This window comes from Vidua chalybeata, chromosome 15 (genome assembly GCF_026979565.1).
Source record: "Vidua chalybeata isolate OUT-0048 chromosome 15, bVidCha1 merged haplotype, whole genome shotgun sequence".
NCBI lineage: Eukaryota > Metazoa > Chordata > Aves > Passeriformes > Viduidae > Vidua > Vidua chalybeata.
Genome location: NC_071544.1, coordinates 15,914,866 through 15,929,100, shown reverse-complemented (window position 1 = coordinate 15,929,100; position 14,235 = coordinate 15,914,866). Strand labels below are relative to the sequence as shown.

General features: G+C 43.1%; 1 protein-coding gene across 2 annotated transcripts in view; it reads left to right on the top strand.

Moving 5' to 3' along the window:
• Window positions 1–2,644: 2,644 nt before the first annotated feature.
• Window positions 2,645–14,235, top strand: part of CPEB4 (cytoplasmic polyadenylation element binding protein 4) — a 34,688-nt gene continuing 23,097 nt past the window's right edge. The window contains exon 1 of one of the 2 annotated variants that reach the window (XM_053956232.1): window positions 2,645–5,415. In XM_053956232.1, coding sequence (XP_053812207.1) covers window positions 4,294–5,415 — 1,122 coding nt within the window. In that variant the 5' untranslated portion in view covers window positions 2,645–4,293. The remainder of the gene's footprint in view (window positions 5,416–14,235) is intronic. The other variant, XM_053956233.1, reaches the window with a different exon arrangement.

The window sequence follows — 14,235 nt, the reverse complement described above, 5'->3', positions numbered from 1 at the left end:
AGAAAGGGTGATAAAGTTCTGGAATGGCCTGACCAGGGAGGTGGTGGAGTCACCATCCCTGGATGTGTTTAAAATCAGACTGGATGTGGCACTGGGTGCCAGGGTTTAGTTGAGGTGTTGGGGATGGGTTGAACACCTCAACTTAAAGGTCTCTTCCAACCTGGTTATTCTGTGAATTCTGTGATTGTTTCTGACCGAGCAAAAGCAAGCACACGGATTTCTCTACACCAGTTCAGCCACACTCAGTTTTTCCTGTGACCTGGGTCACAGTCAAGCATTTCTTATGTGACATTCACAGCAAGAGTGGCAGAATAAAAACAGGCTAAGAAACTTAATCCTCAGAGGAGAGCAGTATGTTCCCACTTGGGGTTTAGTCTCACAGTGAAGAGGTTGTTAAGGGGTTTGTGATCCTGGAGATTGATGCTGGGGGGAGCCTGGGTAGAGCACAGAGCCATTGGCAGTCGTCAGCTAAAGCTGCCTAATGATGGCAGCCGGAGTGGCCAGAGGAATCCTCTCCTCCAAGGAACCCAGAAGAGTTAAAGTGCTTCCAGAAATGAATCCATTAGATGCTGATGGTGATTAGCAAAAGGTACCGAGATGACTTAAAGTACTTCGAGTATCATTCAGACTGAAACCTCTTTCGGGTGAAAAGTGTTGGATACATCAGGACTGAGCTGCAGGGACCGATTTGGCAGCAAATCTGGGCACGAATCTCACCAGTGTGTGCGAGCAAATGCTACTGAGAGAATTCTCCCATTTCCTTCCCATTTCAAAAGTCTTGAATACTCACTGTTGAGCTGAAGGTTTTCTAATTATTTGAATCTTATGTTTCAAATTTCATCCAAATGTTAGGTCATGGCATAAGCTATGGCAAAATCAGTGTGGTAAAGGAGTTAATTTGACTGTACAGGAATTTGAGCTTACAGCTTGAGTGATTTAAAACTCTGGAGCAACCTGGTCTAGTGGAAGGTGTCCCTGCCATGGCAGGGGTTGGAACTGGATGATCTTTAAGGTCTCTTCCAACACAAACCATCTGTGATTCTGTGACACTGTTGTCTTCTGTATTCTTTGAGACTCTCTTTACATAATCCAGCCACCAAAGTGAGAATTTCCTCACAGGTGGTTAAATCCACTTATTTATAGACAACCCTGACTTTCTTCAATAATTTATTCTTCTTGGTAAATAATGCCTGCAATCCCTGCATATCGGTCAGGCATTTTTTTTGTCAAAGAGGTTGAATAAACAGCCACAAATCCTGCCGGGCAGCTGAACCATCCCAGCACTGGCCCTTGAGGAACCTCCCATGATTTCAGCAAATGATGTTTGTCAGGCAAAGGGATTAAAGTCAGATTTTAGAAATTCTGCTCGTATCACTCCAGTCCATCTGCACCTACCCTAACGCACTGCAAGGGTGTGCCTGAAATTAAATTAAGGACATATACTCAGTCTTTCCCAAACTATTCGTGGAACAGCAATCTGCTGCTGGAGCCAGGTCCAGGACAGAAGTGCCTGTTAACCCTGAGCTGTAAGATGATGATAACAACATTATGACTAGAAAAATGCAGAGGAAAATAATGCTTAGTATCAGATGAGCTCACAGAAGCTGCAGACAGTAAACAAAAGGGGAAATTATAACCCACCCAGTCATTACATTTTCACAATGATATTTTCACCATATGTAAACAAGACCGTTTTCACACAAAGAAACAAGGTGTCTGTGATTGCAAAGAATAAGGTTTATTTAATAAAATTGTTGGGAAATACTTGGTTTGGTAAAAGTATCATCCAAATGACAGTCATGGGTCTGAGAAGGAGTCTTGGAGCAAATAGGGGACAGCCCTCTACTAAAAGAAAATTTTTGAGGAAATTTCTCTGAATATTTCCTTTTGAATTTGATTTTTCTAATGGTGTACCTACATATAGTTAGTTTAATGTCACTATATTTTGATATTAATTTTTGAATTATATTTTCATTTGCATGCTGTTATCTGTCAGCGTGCAAAACCAGCGCCCATCCCCAAAACGAAAGTAGCGCATAAACCAGATCTGCAGTAGACAGACTTTTTGATGCTTGCCCTTGGACTACTTCGGTTGCACGTACGGAGGAAATTCTTTGCTGTGAGGGTGGTGAGGCCCTGGCACAGGCTGCCCAGAGAAGATCTGGCTGCCCCATCCCTGGAAGTGTCCAAGGCCGGGTTGGACGGTGCTTGGCGCAACCTGGGACAGCGGAAGGTGTCCCTGCCGTGGCAGGGGTGGAATGAGAAGCTCTTTAACCGAGCGCGGCCGCTGTCCGTGACACCGGGCACCGACAGTGACAGGTGACGCCCTGCCCTGCACAAACATGGCGGCCGTCGCGCTCCTCACTCCAAGATGGCGGCGCCGCCGGCATCCGCCTGACCTCCCGCCCACACCTAAGATGGCGGCGGCGCCGCGGGCGGTGCGCGCCCAGCCCCGGGGTGGCCGCCCCGGCCGGGGAGTCCCTGCCCGCACCAAAGATGGCGGCGCGGCGCCGGGCGGAGCCGGAGCCGGTGCCGGGGGCGGGCCGGGGGCGCGGCCGCCGCCGCCCCGGAAGCGCCGCGCGGCCCCCGCCAGCTGGTTGTCATTTGGTGCGGCCGCTCGGTCCGGGCGGCACGGGCTGGGCAGCGGCCGCGCGGCGACCAGCGAGGCACCGGCTGCGGCGGCCGCCGGGGGGGTGGGGGGCGGGGAAGGCGGCAGAAAAAAACACACGGAAAAAGACGCGAAACGAGGCGGCGGCAGCGGGGGCTGCGCGCCGGGGACACGTCGCCGGCTGCCGAAAGCTGTCGATCGCCTCGTCCTTCCAGCTCCCCGCAGCATCGAGCCCGCGGAGATTCCCTCCCCCCCCCGGTGCGGCCGGTACATGAGGGGCACGGCCCGGCCGCAGCCCAGCCGAGCCGCCGCAGGGCAGGGAGCGCCCCGAGCCGCCGCCGCCGCCGCCGCCGGAGCCCCGAGCGCTGCGCCCCGAGACAGAGCCTGCCCCGACCCCGCCGGGAGAGCCGCCTAAACACCTTCCATGGGGGAGAGAGGAGCCCGGCCGGCCGCGCCTTCCCCTCCCTGCCGGAGGCTGCTGCGCTGCTGAGGTAAAACCCCTCCTGCCTTGCCCGGCTCGAGCGAGGGCGGGGGACGCGCGGGGCACCCACAGCCCGGCCCCGCTGGATGCCCAGTGCCTGAGGAGGGAGCGCGTTCCGGGGGCTCGCTGGGCTGCGGGAGCCGCGATTCCCGGGGAAGGAGGCGAGCCCCGCACCGCAAAACACCCTCCCGGCAGCAGAGAGCGAGAAAAAACCTCCTTCCCCTTCCTCCTGCACAGCTCGCTGTCCCCTCCCTTCCCTTTCCCGAACGGTGAACGCTGATTTCTGAGATGAAAACCTTCCTCCTCGGACAGTCAGGACTCATATGAAGGACACGTAAATATTGGATCATAAATAAGAAGCGAGTCTGGCGAGCTCAGAAACCCAGCCCAGAAGGAGCAGCATCAAGAATCCACCCTTCTCCTGCACAACTCACTCCCCACCCAACACACAGAGAATACTGATTTCCTGAGATAAGATCTCACCCCTTTAAACAACCACACACGCACACACACGGTGTATATTATTGCTAAACATAATAGGTTAAACCCAGCAGCACGGGATAAAGCCTCTTCTGCAACTCACTCCCCCATTTCACCCTTCTGAATGCTGAAATCCTGAGGTAAATTTTTCCCTTGTCCACAGCAAAGACTCTTTTTGAACAGGACACAAATATATATTAGATTATAGAGATGTATTAAATTATTCCAGATTTAAATCTATTTTTTGCTGCCAAGGGGTTGAGGGACCAGACGTCATTGTATTTTTTTTTATCTTCCCTCTTAACTCATTTATGGGCGAGTCAAGGCTGCTGAGGAGGAAAAAAACAGGATAGTTAGAATCTCTGTATCCTTATTTCCCAGAAGCTTATTCTCTCATTGCTGTGCATTTCCTTTAGAAAAAGGAAACCTCTTATTTTGTGAACCAAAGATTTATTTTTCCCTTCCTCCTGGCCAAAGGAAGGAAACGGACGCAAATTGACACATTGAAATAGTTGAAGAGATCTATCTTTTGCAAAAAGACAAAAAAAAAAAAAAAAAAAAAGCAAACATCTTTATCCAAATCTGAAATAAATAGCGTGGAGGGAGACACTGGAATATTTAGCAAAAACCAGGATACTTGCTAATCTTGCCTCACAAGAGGACAGGCTAAACACTAAACATCAACTTGTTTTTACAGGGAGGATTCAAACCGTAAATATAATAAATGGGGGATTACGGGTTTGGAGTGTTAGTGCAAAACAACACTGGAAATAAGTCAGCTTTTCCAGTCAGATTTCATCCACATCTGCAGCCTCCACACCATCATCAGAATGCAACCCCCAGCCCTGCTGCTTTTATAAATAATAACACAGCTGCCAATGGCAGTAGTGCTGGGTCAGCTTGGCTCTTTCCTGCTCCAGCTGCCCATAATATTCAGGATGAGATTCTGGGGTCAGAAAAATCTAAAACTCAGCAACAGGAAAAGCAAGAGTCCCTAGAAAAACAGCAGCTTTCCCCTGGTCAAAGTCAGGAAGCAGGCATGCTCTCTGAACCCGAGAAAACTAAAACTGAAGAAAACCAGGGTGATAATTCTTCAGAGAATGGCAATGGAAAGGAGAAAATAAGACTAGAATCGCCGGTTTTAACAGGATTTGATTACCAAGAGGCTTCGGGGCTCGGTACTTCGACACAGCCCTTGACATCCACCGCATCTTCTCTGACTGGTTTTAGTAACTGGTCTGCAGCTATTGCTCCTTCTTCTTCTACAATAATCAATGAAGATGCAAGTTTTTTCCACCAGGGAGGGGTCCCTACTGCCTCAGCTAATAATGGTGCTCTGCTGTTTCAGAATTTCCCACATCATGTCAGCCCTGGCTTTGGGGGTAGCTTTTCCCCCCAGATCGGACCCCTCTCCCAGCACCACCCTCATCACCCCCATTTCCAGCATCATCACAATCAGCATCAGCAACAGAGGAGGTCTCCTGCAAGTCCTCACCCACCTCCATTCACACACAGAAATGCTGCTTTTAATCAGTTGCCTCATTTGGCCAACAATCTTAACAAGCCGCCTTCTCCGTGGAGCAGCTACCAAAGCCCGTCGCCCACCCCGTCCTCCTGGAGCCCCGGCGGCGGCGGATACGGTGGCTGGGGAGGGTCCCAGGGCCGAGACCACCGCCGGGGACTGAACGGAGGCATCACCCCCTTGAACTCCATCTCGCCCTTAAAGAAGAATTTTGCAAGTAATCATATCCAGCTGCAGAAGTATGCACGACCCAGCTCGGCCTTCGCTCCCAAATCCTGGATGGATGACAGCTTGAACAGAGCTGACAACATTTTTCCTTTTCAGGTGAGCGCACTCTGTTGTATCCATAAGAAAAAAAAAAAAAAAACCAAAAAAACCCCAAAAACCTCCCCAAAGAGCATTAAAATGCCCTGGTTGTGGGATTTCTGTGCTTGCAACTGAAAAAAACCATATGGCTAACTCAAAATGTCATAGTGGGAATGATCCTCCAAGCTGTGATTCATGGGGGTTTTTTTTAACAGTGATGGTCATAAATATCTATTGCGCACCAGCCATCTGTATTGGCCACTTTGCTTCAGCTTAATACTTACACACAGACAGAAATAGCCAATGGAGAAATTCACTGACAAGTATTTCAACCAAGAGGAAAAAGGAAAACAAAAAAAGTGCCTGGTGGAGTATGAGAGATCTGAGGCCTTTGAAAGCATTCAGCAATGTACCACATCTGAGAAAAAGTATGGAGTGATTTTATTTGGTTTTACAGTATCACATGGGCTTGCAGTGCAACATAATTTTTGTAGCATTTTTGGGGGAAACTTTGCTTTTTGCAAATAATGGTAATCAGTGCAGTTTGCTCTCCTCAGGAATGGCAGCAAATTTTGGTTACAGGCCATTAAATGAGCACTAAAAATAGATGTGGATGAGATCAGTTGGTGGTCTCCTATGTTTTGCTGTGGCCTTCTCCTGGCAGGAGGCAGGTTGTCTGGCAGCTCAGCCTCTCCTTCTGGGCTGACTTGTTATGAATTTGAAAAGAACTGTATAATGTTGGACCTAATTTGCAGTAGGAATTAAACCAGAAGTCCCCTTCTTTTCATCTGACCACCAGTTAAACCCAGCTTTTATGTGTGTGTGTGCCTTTTGTAAACTCCTTTAGGGTGAATTAAAAGACCCAAGAGTTCTTTTACATTTCCAGGGTTGTTTTTCAAGCTCTTCAAATGAGGGCAAAAGTAAAATTCTCAACGTGATTGCAGTATTTCTTGCCATGCTGCAAGAACCGGGGTGACCTACTTAAATAGGATTTCAAAGATACAAACTGTGCAATGTGTCTCATGATGTAAAAAACCAGAAATACATTTAACAGTGACTTTGTGGATGTGGGGATAGTTGGGTTCTTTGCAGACTGCAGGGTTTTGGTGGTGTGCAGACCCTGCTGACAGCACAGCAGCTGCTGGCAATAACTTTCCTTCAGAGCCTTTTTCTCCTACTGCAGTGGTACTGACTGCTTCAGTATCAGGTAGAGCCCTTCCAAATTTAGAAAGCAGAGTAATAATTGATTTTAATGTCAGGATTTATAATGAATATGATGAAGCCATGTCCAACATACCCAATTTATCCAGTGAAACCATTAGAAAAGGGGACCCAGCTGGAGCTGGTCTTTTTTCAGCCTCACTGCAGCGAGCCTTGGCTCACGGTTTGATTCACTCTGTACCCTGACACGTAGCTGATGTTGAGAGTGACAGAATGAGATCAAGTGTGTCCTTGCTGCTGTATGTAAGCCCCAAATATATACACAGGCAGAGCAATGTGCTTGGATTGGCATCAAGGAAATTTCAGGGAACTGGCAAAGTCAACCTTGACTTCTGGATGGTGTTCCAGACACAGAATAGCAGACACAGGGAGTTTGATCACGGTAAAGAAATGATTTTGGTGTAGCATGTTGGTGTCTGTTTACATAAACACCCTGATGAAGCTGTACATGTCAAGACCAGGTCTGACACCCCTTCATGCCAAGAAAAGGAGAGTGTGGAGGGAAGTGCTCTCCAGCCTGTTCTTATCCCTTCTGTGAGGAAAAGGGCAGAGCAGCAGAGCAGGACTTCAGCACTGCAGCCCTAGAAAGATGCTGATTAATATTGAAGCCATCTTGGACAACCGCTTATTACAACTTTTTTTTTCTTTTGTATAAAATCTTTAGCTCCTTTGGTCACTTTAGCTGAGTGTTGAAAAAGCACAGTGAATTTTTGAATCACTGGAAACAAATGATGTAAAATTTGACCTTTGATGTATTTTTATTTTTTTTCTTGACTATGCTGATTCTATTCCTGACTCAAAGCAGAATTTTGCTTATTACATATTTGTGTTCATGCATCTTATCTCTCTCTCTCTTTCTCTCTCTCTGCCCCTGAAGTATCCTTGCTGATGCAATCATGTACTGGACAAGGCTATTTTGTTACTGGAATCTTCTTAGATTCCTGTTTAGGAAATAATTGAAAGCTGTCTTTGCTGCAGCAACATAATGGAGTAATTCGATACAACAATCCCTTTCATTTAATATTTATGTTTTGCTGCTTAAATCATTAACAAGTGGTGCTGCAGTCTAGTGAAAATGAGTTTCTTTAGAAAGCAAAATGTAAACCAGCGATTGCAAATATTTGGGGGATCGCTTTCTTTTTTCTTTTCCTCAGAGGTTGTGTCTATTCCAGAGCCTGGTGGCACACAGGATTCTGGCTGTGTTTTGATGGAAATCTTGGGGTGACCAGGACTAAGAGCTCTTTTCCTCTTTGGAAAGGATGGGATCCCATAATTTCCCTATAAGCCACTGACGTGAACTCCTGCTCCCTTCAAACATCCCTGCCTATGGGATGAAATGGGTGCTCCAAATGGTGCAGATGAAAGGAAAATACTGTGGTGATCAGTTTGATAACCTTGCAATTTGATGATGCCTTGCCTTGGCACTGAGAGCTGCATGCAAACCCTGTGCTCTCTGCTCTAAGTGTTTTCCATTTGGAATCCTGTCTCCTGCAATTCCCAAATGACAGTGTCTGTAGGAACCTCTTACAGGGCTGGAACTGGCAGCAAGGTCAGAGAAGACTTAACCAGATCTGTTAATGAAATTAAGTTTTGATGTTGTGCTTTAGCCACTGGGCAGGCTCCCCCCTTCAAAGATCTTTTGAAAAGAGAAAAGCCATTGTTCTTTGTGTGTTCGTTTGAAAAGGAAATGGTCTCCAAATGAAAAAAATGGTTCCTGAATTCAAAAAAGCAAAAAACGGAGTCTTTTGGCTCTCACAGCCCTCCATGAGAATTAATATATGAAAATGCTTTGGGTATGACTGTGGCACCTTACCAAGTTAGTGATTTTTAAGAATAATTCCCTGTCCTTCTCTCCCAGCAGCACTGACAAACTTGGTGCTCAGTAATTGCGTTTCACGGCAGCGCTGCCTTCAAGATTGTTTTGGCTTTCCTTTGGCTGTGTACTTGCACTTCCTCATGAGTGGAACATCCTGCCTGTTATGCAATGCATAAATCTTGCTTTGATAGGCATTTCCAGCTTTCCAGATCTCATCTTCAGTGCGTGATGATGTTTTTTAAATGGCTTTCTGAAGGCACAAGCAAGTGAAGCAATAGTGCTCAGCTTTCTGTAAAAATGCTTAAAAAGAATTTGTGTTTCTTCCTGGAATCAGGCTCGAAAATAACTGCCCATTTCAAAGAATTTTGTACATGAGAGCAGTTCATTGTATCCACTTGTTCAAAATGTTTTTTTCCTTTCTTCCCCAGTGGCTGGTTTCCAGGTATATAACCCCTTCCAAATCCAGCCAGGGCCTGTGCCAGGGAGACTTGCTCTTCCCCCAGGCAGATATGGAATGTTTGAGAAAACACATTCGTGATTACAAAACGTGTTTGAATTCCGACCTCTACGTCAGCATTTGTTTGCCCACAGAAATGGCCTGATTTAATAAGTGCATTAAACAAATTCACAGGGAGCTGGAATTAAAAAAATAGCCTCTTGAATGTGTTTGCCAAATTTTCCTCTTGAAGGGATCTTGCAAATAAATTTCTTTACCATTCCTATTTATTTTAATATTTGGGTTTGAGGAACCTATTCATAACTCACTATGACTGGCTGCACAAAAAGAGCTTATCTGTTTTGCAGAATTTAATTTTTTTATTCTAGCAACAGCAATTATTCCCAATAATTTCGAGGTATCATTTGAAAACAGAGCAAATCCTTGAAGCTGGGTTTTTAAACCTGTTCCCCCATTTTTGTGTAACTCCATCAGCTGTGCAGTAATTAGAGTTTTGTGTGCTGCTCCCCACAGCTACTGATCTGTGGGATTAGCAGCGCTCTAATGTGGTATGACATGCACAAGTTAAGTGCTGTGGAAGTTAACACTGTTCTTGTTTTATAAACTTACTCCTGACGTTCATACTTGGGCTTTAGCCCTCCTGTGTGTTTTTGACCTCGGGGTTTCTGTTTAAAGAGAGCTTTTGTTAAGAAGCTATTTGAATTATGTTTGTCTTTTTCCTAAGATTAAAAGGAGTACTCTTATTAAACATTTTGCTTTGAAAGTTGCATACTTAGCAGCCCAGCAAGGAGTGAGAATGCAAGATATTGTGGAAAATCATTCTGGAAGATACATGATAAACTAATGTGCAGCTAAAATAGAAACACACGTGTTACAAACATTACCAGTAAAGATTTGTCATTTCTAACACTTAAAAAGTTCAAGTCGGACTAAACTTTGTGTTTTGTGCCACTTCATTTTTCCAGCTCTTTCTTATTGTTCCCTGGTGAAGCTATAAAAGATGACCTGGGCAGAATACAGCAACATCCTTTCAGGAAAAACCTGTTTATTCAAAGCCTTTAATTCACTGGATACTGGACTGGGAGCTGGAATACAGCATTTGCAGGGTGCTGGGGAGGAGAAGCTTCCCCAGAAGCAAAACCCAGTCCAAATTTGTGTTGCAGTTGAAAGAGAAGTGTGGAACTTGTATTTATGATGATAAATATGGTGATACTGGCTCTCCTGTGCCTGAGATGTGGCTCTGGAGTTGTGGGAAATGGGAACAGGGTTTCAGAAAGTTTCAGGCTTCTCCTGCTGTAATTAAGGTACAAATGTAGCTGTGAGGTTTTTGATTTTGTTCTGGTTTGACAAAGATGTAAATGTCTAAAACAAGCCCCAGTTTTGCAACTACACCTACTCCATAAATGCTGATCAATTTATTGATGCAATGACATCTTTTGCATTATTATTGATGCCTTGGAATTCAGATCAACCTTATTTTAAAAGATCAGGCCCAGCCTTAGCTACCAGCAAGTGTTCATACCTTGATTTTTTGGTGCAATTTGAGATTTACCACTGGGAGGCCCATCCTGGGAAGTGCTCTCAGGTTCTGGCATCTTAATTATTCAGGTGATGGTAATGCTGTGGGTGCAGACTAAATATAATGACTCTATAAAAAGTTAATAGTTAAATTAAGTGTGCATTTTCCTGATGTGCAGGAGAATGAATGTATGGGATTTTTAAATTCAAAGTATGATCTTCCTGTGCAGGAAAAATTCCCGTGGAATTTCTTTTGCATGAGAGGATGACCCAGTGTATATCATACGTGTTATGCACCAAGTGACTTTTTTTAGGGATGAAATATAAATAGAGATGAGAAATCAAGTTGGAATAGGAATTAGAATTTAATTTTTTTGTAGAGGGTAGAGTCCAGAAGTGGTTTGTTGGTTACTGTAGACATTTACAGGCTCAATAACTCATTTTTCAGATCTGGAGGCTGTCACCTCTTGCACACTGTGCAAACAGCACTGCTTATTCCAAATTATATTTAATGAATATCTTCTGAAATGTTGGCTGAAAATTCAAACACAGTCCTGTATTAAGACTGCAGGTTGATTTCTTTCTTTTTGGTTGTTTTGTGGTTTTAGTTTGTTTAATTTGGTTTGTGTTTTGTTTGTTTGGGTTTTCTTTTATAATTTTTTATTGTGGCCTCGTGTTTACCTGGTGTCTTTCTGCTTCAGTTCTGTTTCCCAAGGGTAAAAGTGTGTAGCCTTTGAGCCCTCTGATAAAGCAACATTTTAGATGCCCTAAACAAACTTGTGTAAAGCCAAGTTCTGTTGGAACGCAGGTAAATAATACCAGGCTGTGCTTGCCACATTTTGTTACTGAATTGTACATACTCTGCTTTAGTCCAGGGTAGTCATTACCTCTGTATATTTTCTTTATCAATAAATAAGTGTAAAATAGCAATCCAGCTCCAAAGCACTGTAACTTTGTGAATTGCTTCATTAAAAACATCACCATATTGTTATTAATTCTCTCTACATGAAATCTTTTAAAGAAAACATTTTTTTTTTTCCTAAGTTCAGTGTGATTTATGTTCTTTATAAGTAATATGTATCTGAGAAAAGCTCACATTTAGCTACTGGTTTGTGATCAATATCTTGATTTTTAGAGCTATTTTTGGATGAATTATTAGAGCTATTAGATGGATTAGCTATTATTTAGATTAGACCTGTTTTTGGATTAGAGCTTTTGGGATAAAATGCAGAGTTATGCATTTCTGCAGGGGTTTAGCCACTGCCACTAACCTTCACCTATTTCTATAAATGCATAATAAATGGATATATTTCAGATATGGTTCTGGTAAAATGTCTTGCAAGATAAGACTGGTGAAATCTGTGCTGCTGTTCTCAAAGGAGTTGGACTATAAAAAGGACTTTAATTTGTATAAAAATTCTCAAAGTTACCAATGGTGACTTCCTCTAGTAAGGTGCAACCTGTCAGGGCAAATAATCAACTAAATTAATTTTTTTTTTTAATAATAAACACTGTGCAAACCTGTGACCCAGCTGAGCTTGGTACCTTGGCTGGTCTTTATTTAGGCTTGATATCTTTTCACTGGGTAGATGTAGAGTGTCTTCCTTACCTATCCCAAGTTTTAGCCATTCCTGCTTTTCCTGGGTGGGAATATCACCAGTTAATCTGTTGTTTCACTGTGCAGGGTTGTGTTTTAAAGTGTTTGCAGTGTGATTTGCAGCTTATGGACCTCACCCTGGAAAAGGGACAGCTTGTGGTTCACTTGGAAAGGAAAATAAATTCCTCAGCACCAAAAGCTTCCATTGGAGAATGCTCTTCCTTGTGAGCCAACCAGTTCAATTCCATTTTTTCCCTTCAAATGTTTAAATTCTCTGTTGTCAATATTTAAAATGAGCATTGCAGCAAAACCCTTTGTTACTCCAGCTCAGCCAACACAACACAGATATTTTAGAGAGGAGAGTTGCTTCAGGCTCAGGTGCTCAGCACAATAAACTGGGAATTACTTGGCCTGGGTCACTTCCTTTGTGTCTCAGACAACTGAAATGTGAAGTGCCACAATTCCACAAAGATTTGGAATTACCGAGGTTCTGCACTTTGTGAAATTTGAGTTTTGTAGCTGTTCATGGGGTGGGCTTGAGGTTAACACAAGAATTCAGGAAGGAGAAGCTGCTGAGGGACATCAGGTTTTCAGTAAATGCTCCCACCTGTGTTTTAGGCTATTTTTGTCATTTTGTGAGGCCTGCTGGAAATGCAGAGGTTGCCTTTTAATATCCATTCCCGAGTTACTCAACTGTTGGATCCTAATGGATCCAAAACCTTGTATTCACTCCTGCTAAGGGATTTTAATGTAACTAGAGTTTGAAATAGATAAGAAGTAGCAATGCTTAAACCAAAGCAATAAATTAAATCTGCTAGGACAGGCAGAAAAAACTGTAGGAAATCTATGAAAACAGAGAACTGTAAGAAATCTGTGAAAACAGAGAACTGTAGGAAATCTATGAAAGAAAAACACAAAATTCAAGGATTTAAATGCTCCTGATATTTTCTCTAAGGTGCCTCAATTATCTTGTAATAGAAATGACCAAGGAAATCAATCCTGTGGGGAGATAGGGCAGTGCTGTGCTTTTTATAGCAAATTTGATATTTACTAGACTTAATAAAGGAGCTGCTTCCAAACTCTGGCCTTTTTAATGCTATTTGAGACACAGCACATCCGGGTTGGAATACGTGGCCTGTTCTGTCTCAGTAATAAACTGTTCTGAAGAGAGGAAAAATACCAGGAAATTCGATTGAAAAATGGTATTTTTTAGTGATCAGAATGTAATTTACAACTTGGAAATGGATCAGGAGCTGGTGAGTTCCTGCTCTTGGAATAGTTTGGGGTATTTTAAGTCCAGAATGAGGGATCAGTGAAATCAGGAACGGCCCTTGCAACACACAATCTCTGCTGCTTCAGCACTGAAAGAAAGCACTTTATAACTCACCACTGCCTTTAAAAATATTCCAAGCTGGATTTGTGTGCTTTGGAGAAATTTCAGCTTCACAGCCAGTGTTAGGGACAAAAAACACACTCAGTGCTGGAATAACAGGAGTTGTGGAGAAGGAGTCAAGAGCAAAAATGTCCAAAATTTCTCTTTCTTGTTTGAACAGAGACTTCCCAATGCTTGAGCTCAGTTCAGAGGGGATTCCTTAGAACAGGAATGAAATAAAATCTTTAAAGCTGATGGTAGAGAGCTTCTTGGACAGAAAAAAAAATTAATATTAATATAAATGTATAAAATTCTATCCAAGTCCAAATACACAGAAAGCATGGATATATGAATAATATTGGGAATTAAAGTGATTTTTTTTCCTCCGTTTGGGACCTTTTATGATACTGTAAAGATTTCAGAGATTACAAGAAATTTCAGTTATTCTGAATTTGCCAATTAAATGAAAGCAGTGCCAGGGTATTTTACGTTGTGTTTTGCTTCTATAACATCAGATTTGTAGGATGTGGAATTGATTGTTTGGTTGAGAAAGTCTGACCTGGGCATGTGTAAAATGATGGCTTTGGTTAATAGGAAGGAGAAATTGGTATTAGACTTCATTGGTTATGATTAGATTATTATAGATCAGATTCATATTTAATAATATTTAATATTATTAAAAGATTTTAATATTATTAAAATAGTTAATCTTTATTAAAATATTTTAACAATTATTTCATAATACTGTAATTTTTGATATTCCTCTATCAGAGGAAATTTTTAATATTCCTCTATCCTTTGGTATATGGTTTTTGCTTAACTCTGCTGTGGTTATGTAGAAGAAATTGGAAGTTTTT